Source organism: Piliocolobus tephrosceles, chromosome 9 (genome assembly GCF_002776525.5).
Source record: "Piliocolobus tephrosceles isolate RC106 chromosome 9, ASM277652v3, whole genome shotgun sequence".
Taxonomy (NCBI): Eukaryota; Metazoa; Chordata; class Mammalia; order Primates; family Cercopithecidae; genus Piliocolobus; species Piliocolobus tephrosceles.
In genome coordinates, this window is record NC_045442.1 from 56,275,187 (window position 1) to 56,291,402 (window position 16,216).

The 16,216-nt window shown below is 38.3% G+C and overlaps 1 protein-coding gene across 2 annotated transcripts in view; it reads right to left on the bottom strand.

Annotated features, from left to right (window-relative positions):
* Positions 1–16,216, bottom strand: part of ANK3 (ankyrin 3) — a 713,837-nt gene that overhangs the window by 248,734 nt on the left and 448,887 nt on the right. For both annotated transcript variants that reach the window (XM_026454835.2, XM_023185582.3), the window contains 3 exons: positions 11,030–11,131; positions 10,540–10,638; positions 10,264–10,362 (listed from right to left, as the gene is read on the bottom strand). In XM_026454835.2, coding sequence (XP_026310620.1) covers positions 10,264–10,362; positions 10,540–10,638; positions 11,030–11,131 — 300 coding nt within the window. The remainder of the gene's footprint in view (positions 1–10,263; positions 10,363–10,539; positions 10,639–11,029; positions 11,132–16,216) is intronic.

The following is a 16,216-nucleotide window of genomic DNA, read 5'->3' on the forward strand; positions in this document are numbered from 1 at the left end:
TACTCCTGAATGACTACTGGGTACATAACGAAATGAAAGCAGAAATAAAGATGTTCTTTGAATCCAATGAGAACAAAGATACAACATACCAGAATCTCTGGGACACATTTAAAGCAGTATGTAGAGGGAAATTTATAGCACTAAGTGCCCACAAGAGAAAGCAGGAAAGATCTAAAATTGACACTCTAACATCACAATTAAAAGAACTAGAGAGGCAAGAGCAAACACATTCAAAAGCTAGCAGAAGGCAAGAAATAACTAAGATCAGAGCAGAACTGAAGGAGATAGAGACACAAAAAACCCTCCAAAAAATCAATGAATCCAGGAGTTGGTTTTTTGAAAAGATCAACAAAATTGACAGACCGCTAGCAAGATTAATAAAGAAGAAAAGAGAGAGGAATCAAATAGATGCAATAAAAAATGATAAAGGGGATATCACCACCGACCCCACAGAAATACAAACTACCATCAGAGAATACTATAAACACCTCTACGCAAATCAACTAGAAAATCTAGAAGAAATGGATAATTTCCTGGACACGTACACTCTTCCAAGACTAAACCAGGAAGAAGTTGAATCCCTGAATAGACCAATAGCAGCCTCTGAAATTGAGGCAACAATTAATAGCCTGCCCACCAAAAAAAGCCCAGGACCAGATGGATTCACAGCTGAATTCTACCAGAGGTACAAGGAGGAGCTGGTACCATTCCTTCTGAAACTATTCCAATCAATAGAAAAAGAGGGAATCCTCCCTAACTCATTTTATGAGGCCAGCATCATCCTGATACCAAAGCCTGGCAGAGACACAACAAAAAAAGAGAATTTTAGACCAATCTCCCTGATGAACATCGATGCAAAAATCCTCAATAAAATCCTGGCAAACCGGATTCAGCAGCACATCAAAAAGCTTATCCACCATGATCAAGTGGGCTTCATCCCTGGGATGCAAGGCTGGTTCAACATTGGCAAATCAATCAACGTAATCCAGCATATCAACAGAACCAAAGACAAGAACCACATGATTATCTCAATAGATGCAGAAAAGGCTTTTGACAAAATTCAACAGCCCTTCATGCTAAAAACGCTCAACAAATTCGGTATTGATGGAACGTACCTCAAAATAATAAGAGCTATTTATGACAAACCCACAGCTAATATCATACTGAATGGGCAAAAACTGGAAAAGTTCCCTTTGAAAACTGGCACAAGACAGGGATGCCCTCTCTCACCACTCCTATTCAACATAGTGTTGGAAGTTCTGGCTAGGGCAATCAGGCAAGAGAAAGAAATCAAGGGTATTCAGTTAGGAAAAGAGGAAGTCAAATTGTCCCTGTTTGCAGATGACATGATTGTGTATTTAGAAAACCCCATCGTCTCAGCCCAAAATCTTCTTAAGCTGATAAGCAACTTCAGCAAAGTCTCAGGATACAAAATTAATGTGCAAAAATCACAAGCATTCTTATACACCAGTAACAGACAAGCAGAGAGCCAAATCAGGAATGAACTTCCATTCACAATTGCTTCAAAGAGAATAAAATACCTAGGAATCCAACTTACAAGGGATGTAAAGGACCTCTTCAAGGAGAACTACAAACCACTGCTCAGTGAAATCAAAGAGGACACAAACAAATGGAAGAACATACCATGCTCATGGATAGGCAGAATCAATATTGTGAAAATGGCCATACTGCCCAAGGTAATTTATAGATTCAATGCCATCCCCATCAAGCTACCAATGAATTTCTTCACCGAATTGGAAAAAACTGCTTTAAAGTTCATATGGAACCAAAAAAGAGCCCGTATTGCCAAGACAATCCTAAGTCAAAAGGACAAAGCCGGAGGCGTCACGCTACCTGACTTCAAACTATACTACAAGGCTACAGTAACCAAAACAGCATGGTACTGGTACCAAAACAGAGATATAGACCAATGGAACAGAACGGAGCCTTCAGAAATAATGCCACACATCTACAACCATCTGATCTTTGACAAACCTGACAAAAACAAGAAATGGGGAAAGGATTCCCTATTTAATAAATGGTGCTGGGAAAATTGGCTAGCCATAAGTAGAAAGCTGAAACTGGATCCTTTCCTTACTCCTTATACGAAGATTAATTCAAGATGGATTAGAGACTTAAATGTTAGACCTAATACCATAAAAACCCTAGAAGAAAATCTAGGTAGTACCATTCAGGACATAGGCACGGGCAAGGACTTCATGTCTAAAACACCAAAAGCAACGGCAGCAAAAGCCAAAATTGACAAATGGGATCTCATTAAACTAAAGAGCTTCTGCACAGCAAAAGAAACTACCATCAGAGTGAACAGGCAACCTACAGAATGGGAGAAAATTTTTGCAATCTACTCATCTGACAAAGGGCTCATTTCCAGAATCTACAAAGAACTCAAACAAATATACAAGAAAAAAACAAACAACCCCATCCAAAAGTGGGGAAAGGATATGAACAGACATTTCTCAAAAGAAGACATTCATACAGCCAACAGACACATGAAAAAATGCTCATCATCACTGGCCATCAGAGAAATGCAAATCAAAACCACAATGAGATACCATCTCACACCAGTTAGAATGGCAATCATTAAAAAATCAGGAAACAACAGGTGTTGGAGAGGATGTGGAGAAATAGGAACACTTTTACACTGTTGGTGGGATTGTAAACTAGTTCAACCATTATGGAAAACAGTATGGCGATTCCTCAAGGACCTAGAACTAGATGTACCATATGACCCAGCCATCCCACTACTGGGTATATACCCAAAGGATTATAAATCATGCTACTACAAAGACACATGCACACGTATGTTTATTGCGGCACTATTCACAATAGCAAAGACTTGGAATCAACCCAAATGTCCATCAGTGACAGACTGGATTAAGAAAATGTGGCACATATACACCATGGAATACTATGCAGCCATAAAAAAGGATGAGTTTGCGTCCTTTGTAGAGACATGGATGCAGCTGGAAACCATCATTCTTAGCAAATTATCACAAGAAGAGAAAACCAAACACCGCATGTTCTCACTCATAGGTGGGAACTGAACAATGAGCTCACTTGGACTCGGGAAGGGGAACATCACACACTGGGGCCTATCATGGGGAGGGGGGAGGGGGGAGGGATTGCATTGGGGAGTTATACCTGATATAAATGATGAATTGATGGGTGCTGATGAGTTGATGGGTGCAGCACACCAACATGGCACATGTATACATATGTAACCTGCACGTTATGCACATGTACCCTAGAACTTAAAGTATAATAAAAAAAAAAAAAAAAAAAATAAAAGATCCTTCAGCAGATAAATGTGATGCCACATAACAAATCCACCATGGCTATGTACTTATCAGAGAGTTCTTCTATTCTACTTCCTCTATTTGGCACAGAATTGTAACAAGTTAGGTGATCTAGTTGCCAAGCTCAAGATTAGAAACACAAAATTAGAGGCAGTGGAATGCAACATCCCATTCAATCTTCTTCCTTTTAAATTGTCTACCTGATAATATCTCTAGAGCCTGCTGTTACTCTGTTTTATCATGAAAGATTCTACCACATTTAAACATGAAGCATGGAGTACTTGGAACACTGTGGGGGGTGTGTGTGTGTGCGCGCGCGCACGCACATAGGTCCTTGTGTCTTTTATCTTTGTCCCTCCTCCCAGCGCTATGATGCTATGAGTGAAATGAAAGGGAGTATAGGATTACCCTCATCATACTGCTATTTTCTCATTTTCTAATTGGACTAAAATAAAAGATCATTATATCCTTAGTTAATTTAAATATTCTTTAAGCAACAAAACAAAAAAGAAAATAAAAGAAAGTCAAAACCAGTATGGATTTTTCTCAAGCTAAACTAAGTGTCTATCTCCCCTCATCAAGTGCACTCTCTGAAAGCCGAAACTTCCAGAGGGCAGGTTCAGAGTTTTAGAAGTTTTGTTTTTTGTTTTTGCTTTTGAGACAGTGTCTCGCTCTGTCACCCAGGCTGGAGTGCAGTGGTGAAATCTTGGCACACTGCAACCTCCACCTAACAGGTTCAAGAGACTTTCCTGCCTCAGCCTCCCAAGTAGCTGGGACTACAGGTGCCCACCACGACGTCCAGCTAATTTTTGTATTTTTAGTAGAGGTGGGGTTTCAACATGTTGGCCAGGATGGCCTTGATCTCCTGACCTCATGATCCGCCTGCCTCGGCCTCCCAAAGTGTTGGGATTACAGGCGTGAGACACCACACCCAGCCTTTTTTTTTTAAATTCCAAAATAAGCATTTTTCTCTCAGACATGAATATCAACAAGATATTTATGTCAAGACAAGTAATGCCAGTTCATTCTCAACTTCGGGATAGAGGTCTGCTGTGGTCCAAGATCGCCTAAGAAACACTAGTCTATCCACACATGTCTGGCTGTAGTGAGTGTCCACTGTTCTCACAGTTTCCTTCCAGAACCAACCATTTCAGGATCCATGAAGAAAGCCCAGACTCAGGCACTGGGTTTTAAGGTAATGCTTTCTTACAGACCTGGAACTTCTCGAGAATTATTCTTAAGAGGCACAACTCTGAAATCATTCCACATGCCTTGCTTTACAATGACAGACACTGAGATGCACAGAATTAGGACTACTTAGAAATATTTGTAGACAAGAGCCACAGCAAGATGCAGCCCTGTAATTAATTGTTTTCCTTTTCCACAATAGCCTTCCACCTTCTTTTCAAGTGCTTGCCATCCTAAGATTATTACCTGAAAGTTGGTCATTTTTTGAATGGTTACATACTTGCTTGTTTTTTGATTTTAAAAATATTTTTATTGATACATAATTTGCATATCATAAAGCTCACCTTTTTAAAGTGTACAATTTAGTGGCTTTAAGTATATTCATAAAATTGGGCAACCTTTCCCACTATCTAATTCTAGAATATTTTTGTCACCCCAAAAAGAAGCCCTACATGCCTTAGTAATCACTCCCCATTTCCCCCTAGTAACCACTAATGCACTTTCTGCCTCTACAGTTTTGCCTATTCTGGATATTCTATATATACAGAATCATACAATATCTGTCCTTGAATGGTCTGATACTATTTCTTTCATTTTTTTTTAAGAGATAGTGATATGGTTTGGCTGTGTCCCCACCCAAATCTCACCTTGAATTGTAATAATCCCCAGGTATCAAGGGTAGGGCCAGGTGGTGATAATCATGGAGGCGGTTTCCCCCATACTGTTCTTGTGGTAGTGAATAAGTCTCATGAGATCTGATGGTTTTATCAATAGGGGTTTCCCTGCACAAGCTCTCTTGCCTGCCACCATGTAAAACGTGACTTTGCTCCTTATTTGTTTTCCGCCATGATTGTGAGGCCTTCCCAGCCATGTGGAAGTATGAGTCAATTAAACCTCTTCCCTTTATAAATTACCCAGTCTCTGGTATGTCTTTATCAGCAGCATGAGAACAGACCAGTACAGATAGGGCCTTGCTCTTATTGCCCACCCTGTTGTGTGGTGGTGTGATTATAGCTCACTGCAGCCTTAATGTGGGATCAAGTGATCCTCCACCCTTAGCTTCCTGAGTAGCTAGGACTATGGGAATGCACTACCACGTCTGGCTTTTTTATTTTTATTTTTGTGGAGATAGGGTCTCACTATGTTGCTGAGGCTAGTCCCAAACTCTGGCCTCAAGTGATCCTCCTGCTTTGGCCTCTCAAAGTGCTAAATTATTGCAGGCATGAACGCTGTGCTTGGCCTTCTTATGCTATTTCTGCTATCTATATTGATAAAATGTTTTTGGTGAGTGTTTCATGGTGGAAATTTCAATTTTATAGTAGTCATTTGTAGTGCATGGGTGTTTGTTTTATTTTGCTTTAGTTTTGGTCATCAGTGCCCACACACCAATTTCCCCTTCAGGACAATGTCACCCCTATTTTCTTTCAGAGAATTACCTATTCCCCATTATGCAGGTAGGACTTGTCCTGGAATGGACTGAGACAAAGAAGCTTGCCCTTCATTAATCACAGGGTAGATACACATGCAGGCTATCTTCTGTTTTCTCTTTTAAGTCCACCCTTGATTCTCCCTCTCCAGCTTTGATTGACCTGCAGGAACCAGGTCAAAGCAATCCTACTCTCTTGCTTCTCGCTATGTTCTCCCACTCTCCGCTCCAGCTATCGGTTTCCAAAGCTTTCTGAAAGCTTCTTTAGCTTTCCATTCTCTGTGTTCCTCAACTAATTCCAACAAATTCCCTCTTGTGCTTAAGTTAGTTTCTGTTCCCGTAATTCAAATAACACCCCAAATTACAAATTTTATCTTTCAAGAAATGGTCAAGACATGAGAACCCATACATACCATTTACTTATGATTCTAGAGAGAAAATCAGAAGCGTCCTTTGGAAAGAGTGAACAAAAATATTGCCAACACTCCCTAGCTCAAAGAGGTTGAGGCACCATTAACTCAATGTGTTGTCATTAGACAACCCAGAGCCATAATTGTTTGCTGTGAAATAACACGTGGGTTGGAGAATGGTCAGATTTCAAAATAAGAGGAAAAAGTACACCACTGTTTTTATAATTCCTAACTTAGAACATTTCCAAAACAAAGCTAGCTAAAAAGGAATATACGGGTGCCCAATTTGCATTTTCTTTTCTGTAGCAACAACAGATTAAATTCTCAAAAGGCAGAGCAGCTTAAGATGGAATGAGTATGCTATTTGAAGTCTGATTTTATCCAATATATTCAATACCTTCTGCTCTGAATGTTTATAGTGGTGCTATTATAAGCATGCAAATCTGCAGACTTATAATTTTGTAGATAGTACTGAGGCATGCTATCTAATACACATCAAAATAAAATAATAAGTATTCCTATGACTTCATTTGGAGAAGGGCTTAAATTTCATCTATGAAATTCTTCTATTCATTCTAATTTTCTATGGTCAGCCTTTGCACGTCACAAAGTGCTGTTCTTAATTAAGATGTTAAGGGCATGGTGAAAGATTTGCATTGATTCATATATGTTACTAATTTTCGTGAAGGTCAGTTAGATTAGAGGTGCAATATAAGGTCACAGAGGCTCAAGCTGGACCATATCCAAAGTTCCATACTTGTACTGTCTAACTTTGTCAGGATCTGACTTTCCCACCATAGGGAATATCAGAGTATCCAAGGAAGACCAAGGAGGCACTAGCTAACCTAAAGGGTCTTACCTTTGCAAACGCCACTAGGAAAATCTGTTCATTTAAAACACTTTGGTAGTTAAAATATTATTGGAAACAGACTTTGCTTCTTTATAAATTCAGTTGGTATTTTATATTATAACGACAGAGAAGGAGGGAAGAGTAGAGGATGTCATTTGGCTGTGCAGTTTGAGATTTTTCAACAGCAAACATTGTTAATCATTGTTGTATATCTAGTATAAAGTATTAAGGACTTAATAGAATTCTTTATAATCACAATTTAGTCAATTCAATTTCTTTCTTAGAGTAGGACTAAATGATTACTGGAATGTTAAGTACTAAAAGAAAGAGTTAATTGTTAAGACCTAAGATCAAGGCAATGACAAAAATTACTTTAAAATCTACAAATTCCTAGTTTATAGAGCCTTGATTTATAAGATGAGAACTTGATATTGCCCAATGTCATTTTTATGTTTAAGATAAGGAGAATTTCTATAGTAAAGAAGAGTAAGGGGCTCTTTTCATACTATTTTGTGTTGGCTATTAAATATTGCTTACAGGTTAAAATTTCATGTCAACAGAGATGCTGTCTTGAATATTAATATTTCTGTACTGTTTTATGTGCTGCTTCCTAAATGGAGTTGATATCATTGCTTGTTACTCTTTATAACAGTTCCTACTGAAGAGTTGTTACCAGGAATTATCATAGAAACTCCATTCCTCTGCAAGGTCATGTCATTACTTATTCCATCCACAGAACAATGCAGTTCAGAAGGCATATGAGGGCAGGTGTTCAGATGAAGGGGGAAACACTTTGCTGTGCCATGTGTGGCTGGTAATTCCAAGCACAACTGTAAGTAACAGGGAATTTCACATGTTCTTTTCTCTTACTGCATCATCAGTGTGGAATGCGTACAAATTGAAAGTAGAACTGATTAGGATTTTATTTCAACTGCAGCTTCTCCCAAACATTGCCAACCCAGTTCAAAACTATGGCTAGTCTAAGCGTTAGTCAATAATGGATGTGATGTTTGAAAGAAGGAGGTCGATTTTTTCCTCCCTTGAGAAAATAATAAAACAAATGAAAATGGATTAAAGAATTTTCCCACTATCTCAGAGCTTAAAACTACCTAGCCATACTTCAGTAAAATATTATTGGGGTATTTTGAAAAAGATCCATTTAAAAGCATGATGCTTCTATTGTAGTAAGCTGGTCTGTATCTCTCTCAAAGTACCATACTTGGTGCTATTCAATTTTACATCATTCCTTTCTGGAAAAACATTATTACTCCAAGGGAATTCTCCTAGGGAATCAGAATAATTGGCATAGATCATGTAACAAAGGTCCAACCACAGGGAACTAGAATGAATTTAGAGCAAATATACAAGAACCATGCAGTTGGAAGCACTGTGCAGTTCCTTTTCTTTCACTCTGACATTTGATAGCATCAGAGCTATCATTGCTATGTCTATAGTAAACAGGGGAGGAAGTCACTACAATTCTGTGAACCCATAAAACAGAGGAGACTCCCGATATCCAAAGACAATCAGTACTGGAAAAATCAAGTGCATTTAAAATGGAGAGCAAAAGGCCACAGTAAATAATTTTTTTTAAGTTTGATTCAGACTTACTCTTAAGAGTTAAAACTGGAAATTATAAAAATAGGCTTATATGATTTAATAAAATGTAAGTTATAACTGGATTTATGTATAAGTTCTCAGAATGAACAAAGACTAAACCAAGTGTTATTTTTCCCAACAAAATGATATATGTCGACATTCTTCACTTTTTAATTTTCATAGCATAAGCAAAAAAGACTGTCTTTTGGAAAAAGTATTTGCCATCCAGAGATCTCACTTACCTTTTTGTCTTCATTTAATCTATGTATTTTCAAATCATTCTTATATGAAACAGCTATCAGGAAATCATTCTAACTTTTCACATGCTTCCTAGCCTAATGCTGCCAGAGTACCTTGTACCTACAGCTCAGCTGTGCACCCGGAAGTTCTCGAAATCACTTTCCTTGACTTCAGGAAACTTAGTGTCTTTGTCAAAACTTGCAGTTTTGTTCTGCAATCAATTTGTTCAATATCTAATACCCCTGGGAGACACTGACAAATAAGGATGGAAGTCAGCATTCGACTGGAAGGAATGTTTGAGTGGGAACCAGTTTTAAATGCAGTCATGTCCTTAGTGAATATTTTTGAATTATGATGATGTTTACTTTCCTACATGACCTGTCTGTGGAGACTCAAATAATGAATACTTGAATAATGAGGACCTATATTTTTAAACAAAATAAAGCAACGTTAATTCTTTTAGATTCGAAGTCTGTCAAATGATAACCTATTGGTGTTCCTCTTAGAAATTCATGAAAGACCATGAAAGATTTATTGGAGGACCTATGTTCATTACAAAGAATCTGAAAATTTTTAAACTTAAGGACTTTTAAAGCTCCTTCTGCTTGTTTTTAAAAAGATCGAACCTAAGCTAGCATCATAAAATAGTGTAAAACCCTGAATTACAGATACCCTTTAAACATTTGTGCCTATGACTAGTATCTTTTATAGGTAGACCGCTTTAAAAATCTCTCTCTCTCTCTCATATATATATATACACACACACACACACACATATACACATATATAACAAATGAAAACACACATGAACTTAAATAATCTGCAATAATATAACTTTTTTTTTTGAGACACAGTCTTACTCTGTCACCCAGGCTGGAGTGCAGTGGTGCAATCTCGGCTCACTGCAACCTCCGCCTCCTGGGTACAAGTGACTCTCACGCCTCAGCCTCCCAAGTAGCTGGGATTACAGGCATGTGCCATGATGCCAGGCTAATTTTTTTGTATTTTTAGTAGAGACAGGGTTTCACCATGTTGGCCAGGCTGGTCTCAAACTCCTGGCCTCAAGTGATTTGCCCACCTTTGCCTTCCAAAGTGTGCAATAATATAACTTTTTAAATACAGTTCATAAATATTGTGTTCTTAGAGGACGTGTGAACTAAGCAGGCACCTGACCCAAAGAACATTGTTTGTAAATGATAACAAAATGTCTATGGCATGGAGTTGTAGACTTACCTGAGATTGTGCATTGACATTGGCTCCATTTGTAACCAAGACTTTTACCACCTCTGCTTGCCCAGCCAAAGATGCGATGTGCAATGCTGTGTTTCCTTTCTGTGAAATGAAAGTCAAGATTTATCAACTCATCGACCTTTTGCATTTTTCTGTTCTTCCTAAAAAGAACACATTTGACAAACATCTTATGAGAGTTGTGCCCCCATTCTTACTGAGGGCTGAATCCTCATAGAACATGGTGAGTGGTACAAAAAGCATTAGATATGTGATACTGACCTTTGTAGCTGCGTCCACATTGGCTTCTCTCTGTAGCAGCTCAGAAACAACTTCTACATGGCCTTCTTTGGAAGCAAGATGGAGAGCGTTCAACCCATTCTGATTAAAAGTAAAGGAAAAGCTTTACTCAGCAGGCTGAAAATAGAGCAGTAAACAGTCTACCAAGGACTCCTGAGCTATTATAATGTCCCACCTGACGACCACTTGCATGTGTGCAGTGCAGGAACTTGAATCTTGAATTAGGAATCAAAGTACTCGAAAACTAGATGGGTTGTTCTGTTATCAGTGTTTACTAAATTTTAGAAATTAATTATTAAGGGACATATGCCGACATTTCTGAATGTTCCTCTAACAGGGAATAATTTGACAATGACAAGCTGATAAAATTCAACGAAAAAAAAAAACTTGCAAAAAAATAAAGTCTTTAAGGACTTTGAAGTCTGGATTTTTAGAACTTTAAGTAAAAAATTCGATAATAACTCCAACTAACCTGATTGCAAATGTTGATGTCAACTCCATTTTTTATGTAGTCGAGGGCCTTTTCGAGGTGTCCAGCTCTCGCTGCTCTTAAGTAACTTGCATTGGCATCAGACTAAAATGGAAAAGAAAAACATTTTGATGAAAAAAAGAAGCTAATATGCATGTTTATAAACTATCCAGCTTAAGGTCCAAACTGAAATAACTGAACTCTTATTTCTAACAACGAAAATATGAATAAAAGTTCTTTGTAAAAAGAACCAAGAAAAGGACGCATGTTTTAGAAGTTAGCTTTAGGGGTACAATGTTATCCCTTGTGTGATGTCACAGTTCATTCCGAATTGAGAGAGAAAATTTCCTGTAATGTACAGGCACCTTAAATCAACACAGAATTTCCAGAGGGAAAAGAGAAATTCTGTAAGTTATCGATAATTACATTATGAGGACCTCACTATTTTCTTGTAGCAGAAATGTAACATCTATTCCTTTTATCCATATCTACCACAGCAATTTTTTCAATTAATAGATTCAAAATGGCATTCTTCTTCTTCTTCTTAGAGGCAGGGTCTTACTCAGTTGCTCCAGCTGGAGTGCAGTGGTGCAATCACAGCTCACTGCAGCCTCGAACTCCTGGGCTCAAGTGATCCTTGGCCTCAACCTCCTGAGTAGCTGAGACTATAGACATGCGCCACCATGCCAGGCTACTTTTTTAGTTTTTAGAGACAGGGGTCTCGCTATGTTCCCAGGCTGGTCTTGAACTCCTGGCCTCAAGCAATCCTCCCACGTTGGCCTCCGAAAGTGTTGGGATTATAGGCATGAGCCACCATGCTTAACCCATTTTATGTTGTACTTAATAGTCTAACAGAAATTTACAGGCAATGATGTTCTACTGGATTTTCCTACAGTACATAGCCATATGTTGGAGCAGCAGCAGAAAGGAAGAAATATATATAAAATTTTAAAACTACAAGACGTGTAATTCACTCACTGAAAGCTTGCAACTTTTAACTACCGCTAAACTCTCACATCTATAATTTCATAGTTGAAACCACCTACTATTGAAATCTTTGATAGAAAGATGGTGAAGGGAAAGACACTGCAAAGCTGGGCCTGCAAAATTCGTAAAGAAGTATTGCTTAATGCAATACAATACAATACAAAAGCAGGTTTTCCTGAAAGAGCAGCCAAATACATCTTGTCACCAGTTATAAATGCAATCATGCAGGGTATGGCTTAAAAGAGAAAAGTGTCTTCTATCAGCCATATGGTAAACACTGCCTTCAAAGACTTTGTTCAAATGCCGCCTCATCCGTGAAGCCTGCCCAGACCCCCCAGGTGGAGTTTAGTTTCTCAGTGCTCCCAGTATTAATTTCATTGAACTCTCTTTGTATTTACCACACAGCATCACAGATTTTGGTATACCTGTCCTTCCTCCACCCTAAATTATCAGCCCCTTCAGAATATGCAGAGGAGGCAGATTAAAGAGCAAGCAACTGGAAAGCAGCCAAGATGCCCGTCTTTAAGACAGGAATGCTAATTCTTTCATGGAAATGTAATTGAGAAGAAAAAAATTCTACCTCTCAGAAGGGTCTTTGGTTCCAGTGTGGGTCCATTCACTAAGAGTCAACTTGCTCAGAACCTCAGAGGCGAGGCCACTGCCTCTGGAGTCACCTGCCCCCTTCTCTTTTACAGTAGTGAGCCTCTCTCAGTCACTACTGTGCCTCTAAATTGAGGCTTCTCAGCCTCAGCAGTATTGGCATTTTGATCTGAATAATTCTTTGCTGTAGGGGACTCTTCTGTTCATTGTCCAATGTTTACCAGCATTTTCTACTGACCAGGTGCCAGTGGTATCCCCTATTTGTGATAACTAAAAGTGTCTCCAGAATTGCCAAATGTCCCTTGGGGGAGGGGCATTGTCCCTTGGAGTGGTTCCTAGTTGAGAACCACTGCTTTAAATAAACAGTAACCCAACTTACATAAAGATCGTACGCTTAAGGAGGCTTAACTCTTTGGCCTGTTTGGGTTGCCACAAGCCTTGACACAGCACAAGGCAATGTGACTCCATGAGTAATATTCATCTTACTGTTTCCCCTGCATCTGGAAGCATTCTTGGCGTATAGCAAGTGCCTATAAGTGTTTTGGGAATGAACGAATCAACGAACAAGTAAATTGGGTGGAAATAACTATTAATCAAATTATCACCTGGAATAATACAGGAGCCTATATTAGCAGTAGCAGCAGCAGTTTAAGTTGAGAATCTGATAGATACAAAGGTGAATACCAGATAAACTAAGTCACCGAGTCAGGTGTCTGAGAGCACACATAGCTATTACTTAAAATAACATAAAATTGGAATTTGAGATAAGCATGAAAATCATTTAATCAGAGCAGAGGTTTAGGCAGATGATAAGAGATAAAAGTTCAAGTTAAACAAAGGACAAATCAAAGTTTCCAGGGATTTAAAGAAAAACAGAATGCAGTTTTTAAAGAGGTTCACTATTTAGAGGTTAGTTTTTTGTTTATAAGTTCAGTTAGAACTAAATTAGCTACGCAAGGATGGCTCATTGCACCATAAAATATCATCTTCTTTGTGCCTGTTCAATGACTTATCAGTGAATTTGCCCAGAAGGGCTCTGATGCCGTTCTGGGAACAAATGACATCAGTCTGCCTGGATATTTCAACTGCCAGAGATAACAACTGTGAGTTAAGCATCCCAAACTCCAACGTGGAGTACATAACAACAGCAGCTAAAGAAGTTAAAAAAGAGGTGTTGTAATTCAAGAAGAAAAGCCTTTGAATTGATCCCTTATCTGGAAAGATTTAATAATTCCAAACACTGTCCAATTTTTTCTCAAGTTTCCTCAGAATTTTCCCATCCAAACCTCTAAAACAAAACAAAATCAGTATAAAACAAATCTTTGAATTCAGTGGTTCTCTACCTATTTGGGATCAGGATTCTTCCGAGACTAATAAAGGATGGTGAACGAATTATCTGTTTTCAACAATTGCACATACCCACACCAAATCTACATCTGCATACACAATTTGCACATAATTTCATGTGGCTCAGGAGCGCTAAGCCTGCTCATGAACTTGCATTTAAGAATTCCTGCTCTACTGATACAAATTCTCTGGTGGACACCTTCATTATATCTATTTCATTCAACAATCCTGATATGAAACAATTCTCTGAGATAGCTAACTGACCGCCTCAGAATTTTAGGAAGTACAAGCAAAAACAGAAATTAATTTTCTTCACTTTCCTTGGCTCTGTTACATACCAACATGCTTACCACACCAAAACCATAACAACCATACACTTCAAATAAAAAGGGGGAAAAGGTAGAGAAAAAGCAAGAAGAGGGGAACGAAGACTGCCCTGAAGAAAATTTACATCTTAGGAAGTGACATTATAAAGCCCCCAATAAGTTCTTCCTTTTACTCTTAGCCACCGGCAAGCAATATGCCATATATTCCTTCCTGAAATATTTGTTGAATGTCGACTATGTGTTAGTCATTGTGTCAATATCTGGATACACACTGGTGAACAAAATAAATGTGGTACAAATAATGAATTATTTGCTTTCATTTCACAGCTTCTTACTCTCTCTCCTCTAAAATAACCTTGCATAAGTGGCAGGGCAAATATTGGGTTCTTAACCATTTTCCCCCCAATTTTTCCCATAGAGAGTATGTAATACTTATGCATTGTTGTTTATATCCTTCATGTAAAAAACACAGTATTTTGTACTAGACTCAGTATCAGTGGGTTGTATCTCATTGCCATCATTTCATGGAATAACTAGGACTTACCCTTAACACAGTCTATAGCTTGTTTTTCTAACCTTTTCATAATCTTATATCAAAACAATGTCTCTTTTGATGCTATATCTAAGATGCATCCAAAAACAACAAACTACTATGGAGGAAATTAGGTTCAAAGACAAGCTGGGCTCCGCCACATGGAAAGTCACACAGACAAAGCCACTGCCTAAGGAATTAGTTGCACAAAAATGAATATGAACAGGTTGTTCAACACTTTTTTCCTCTGGGTGAGCAAAATCTGAGGAATTTGGAAAATGGAAGCTTATTTTGTTACCATTTAATATCCTGTCTACTTAGTCATTTTACTAGAAATATGAATCATGTATGTTTTTCAAGGAAATAGCTTCAGGGATAGAGTCAAGCACTATTATGAATTAATCTAGTAACTCAGCATCTTTACTGGCAGTGGAATATTGATATTATTCAACAGAAAGCAGTTATTGGAAAGAATAAGCATTTTCAGAGTGCCAACATCAGTAATACTTCATACTTTTGGCTATAAGTTAGACATGATTACAAGCACTTAATATTAACTTAATTATATTATTCATCACTTAATATGTATTAATTTTATAAGTCCTTATATTAATTTATGTAATCCTTATAACAGTTCCATTAAGTAATGGAGCGGTTGAATGGTGTCTCCCCAAGATCGATGTTCATTATGAACCTCAGAACATGAGCATATTTGGAAATAGAATCTTTGCAGACACTATTAGTTAAGAAGAGGTCATACAGGATTAGAATGGGCCCAAAATCCAATGACTGGTGACCTTATAAGAAGAGAAGTCACATGGACACAGAAGAGAGATGATGGCCAAGTGAAGGAAGCGGCAGAGACTTGAGTTAATGCCACCTCAAGGCAAGGACCACCAGAAGTGGGAAGAGGCAAGGAAGAATTCTCCCGTAGTGTCTCTAGAGGAAGTGTGATTCTACTAATACCTTGATTTCGGACTTCTGGCCTCCAGAACTGTGAGAGAATACATTTCGGTTATTTTAAGCCACTCGGTTTGTGGTGGTTTACTACGTCAGCCCTAGCAAACTAACACAAGCAGGTACTATTACTAGCTCCATTTCATAGATAAGAAAATTGAGCTGCAGGATGAGTGACTTTCCCAGGGACACAGAGCTTGTGGATGGCAGGGATGCAAACTCAGTCTGGCTCTGGAGTCTAGGCTGTTAGTCAGCATTCTAAGAAAGGGTTTACATGTTTGGTCTATTCCAAATGAGAATTCTTAGCTCACTCATTCATTCATTTTCCATCAGTCCATCCGTTTGTCTATCCATCCATTGAATTAACTATTTTAGACACTTTCAGGTTATCTTCCATGGATCAGAATTTCCTCATTCAGTTTATTATGAGACTCAAGATCA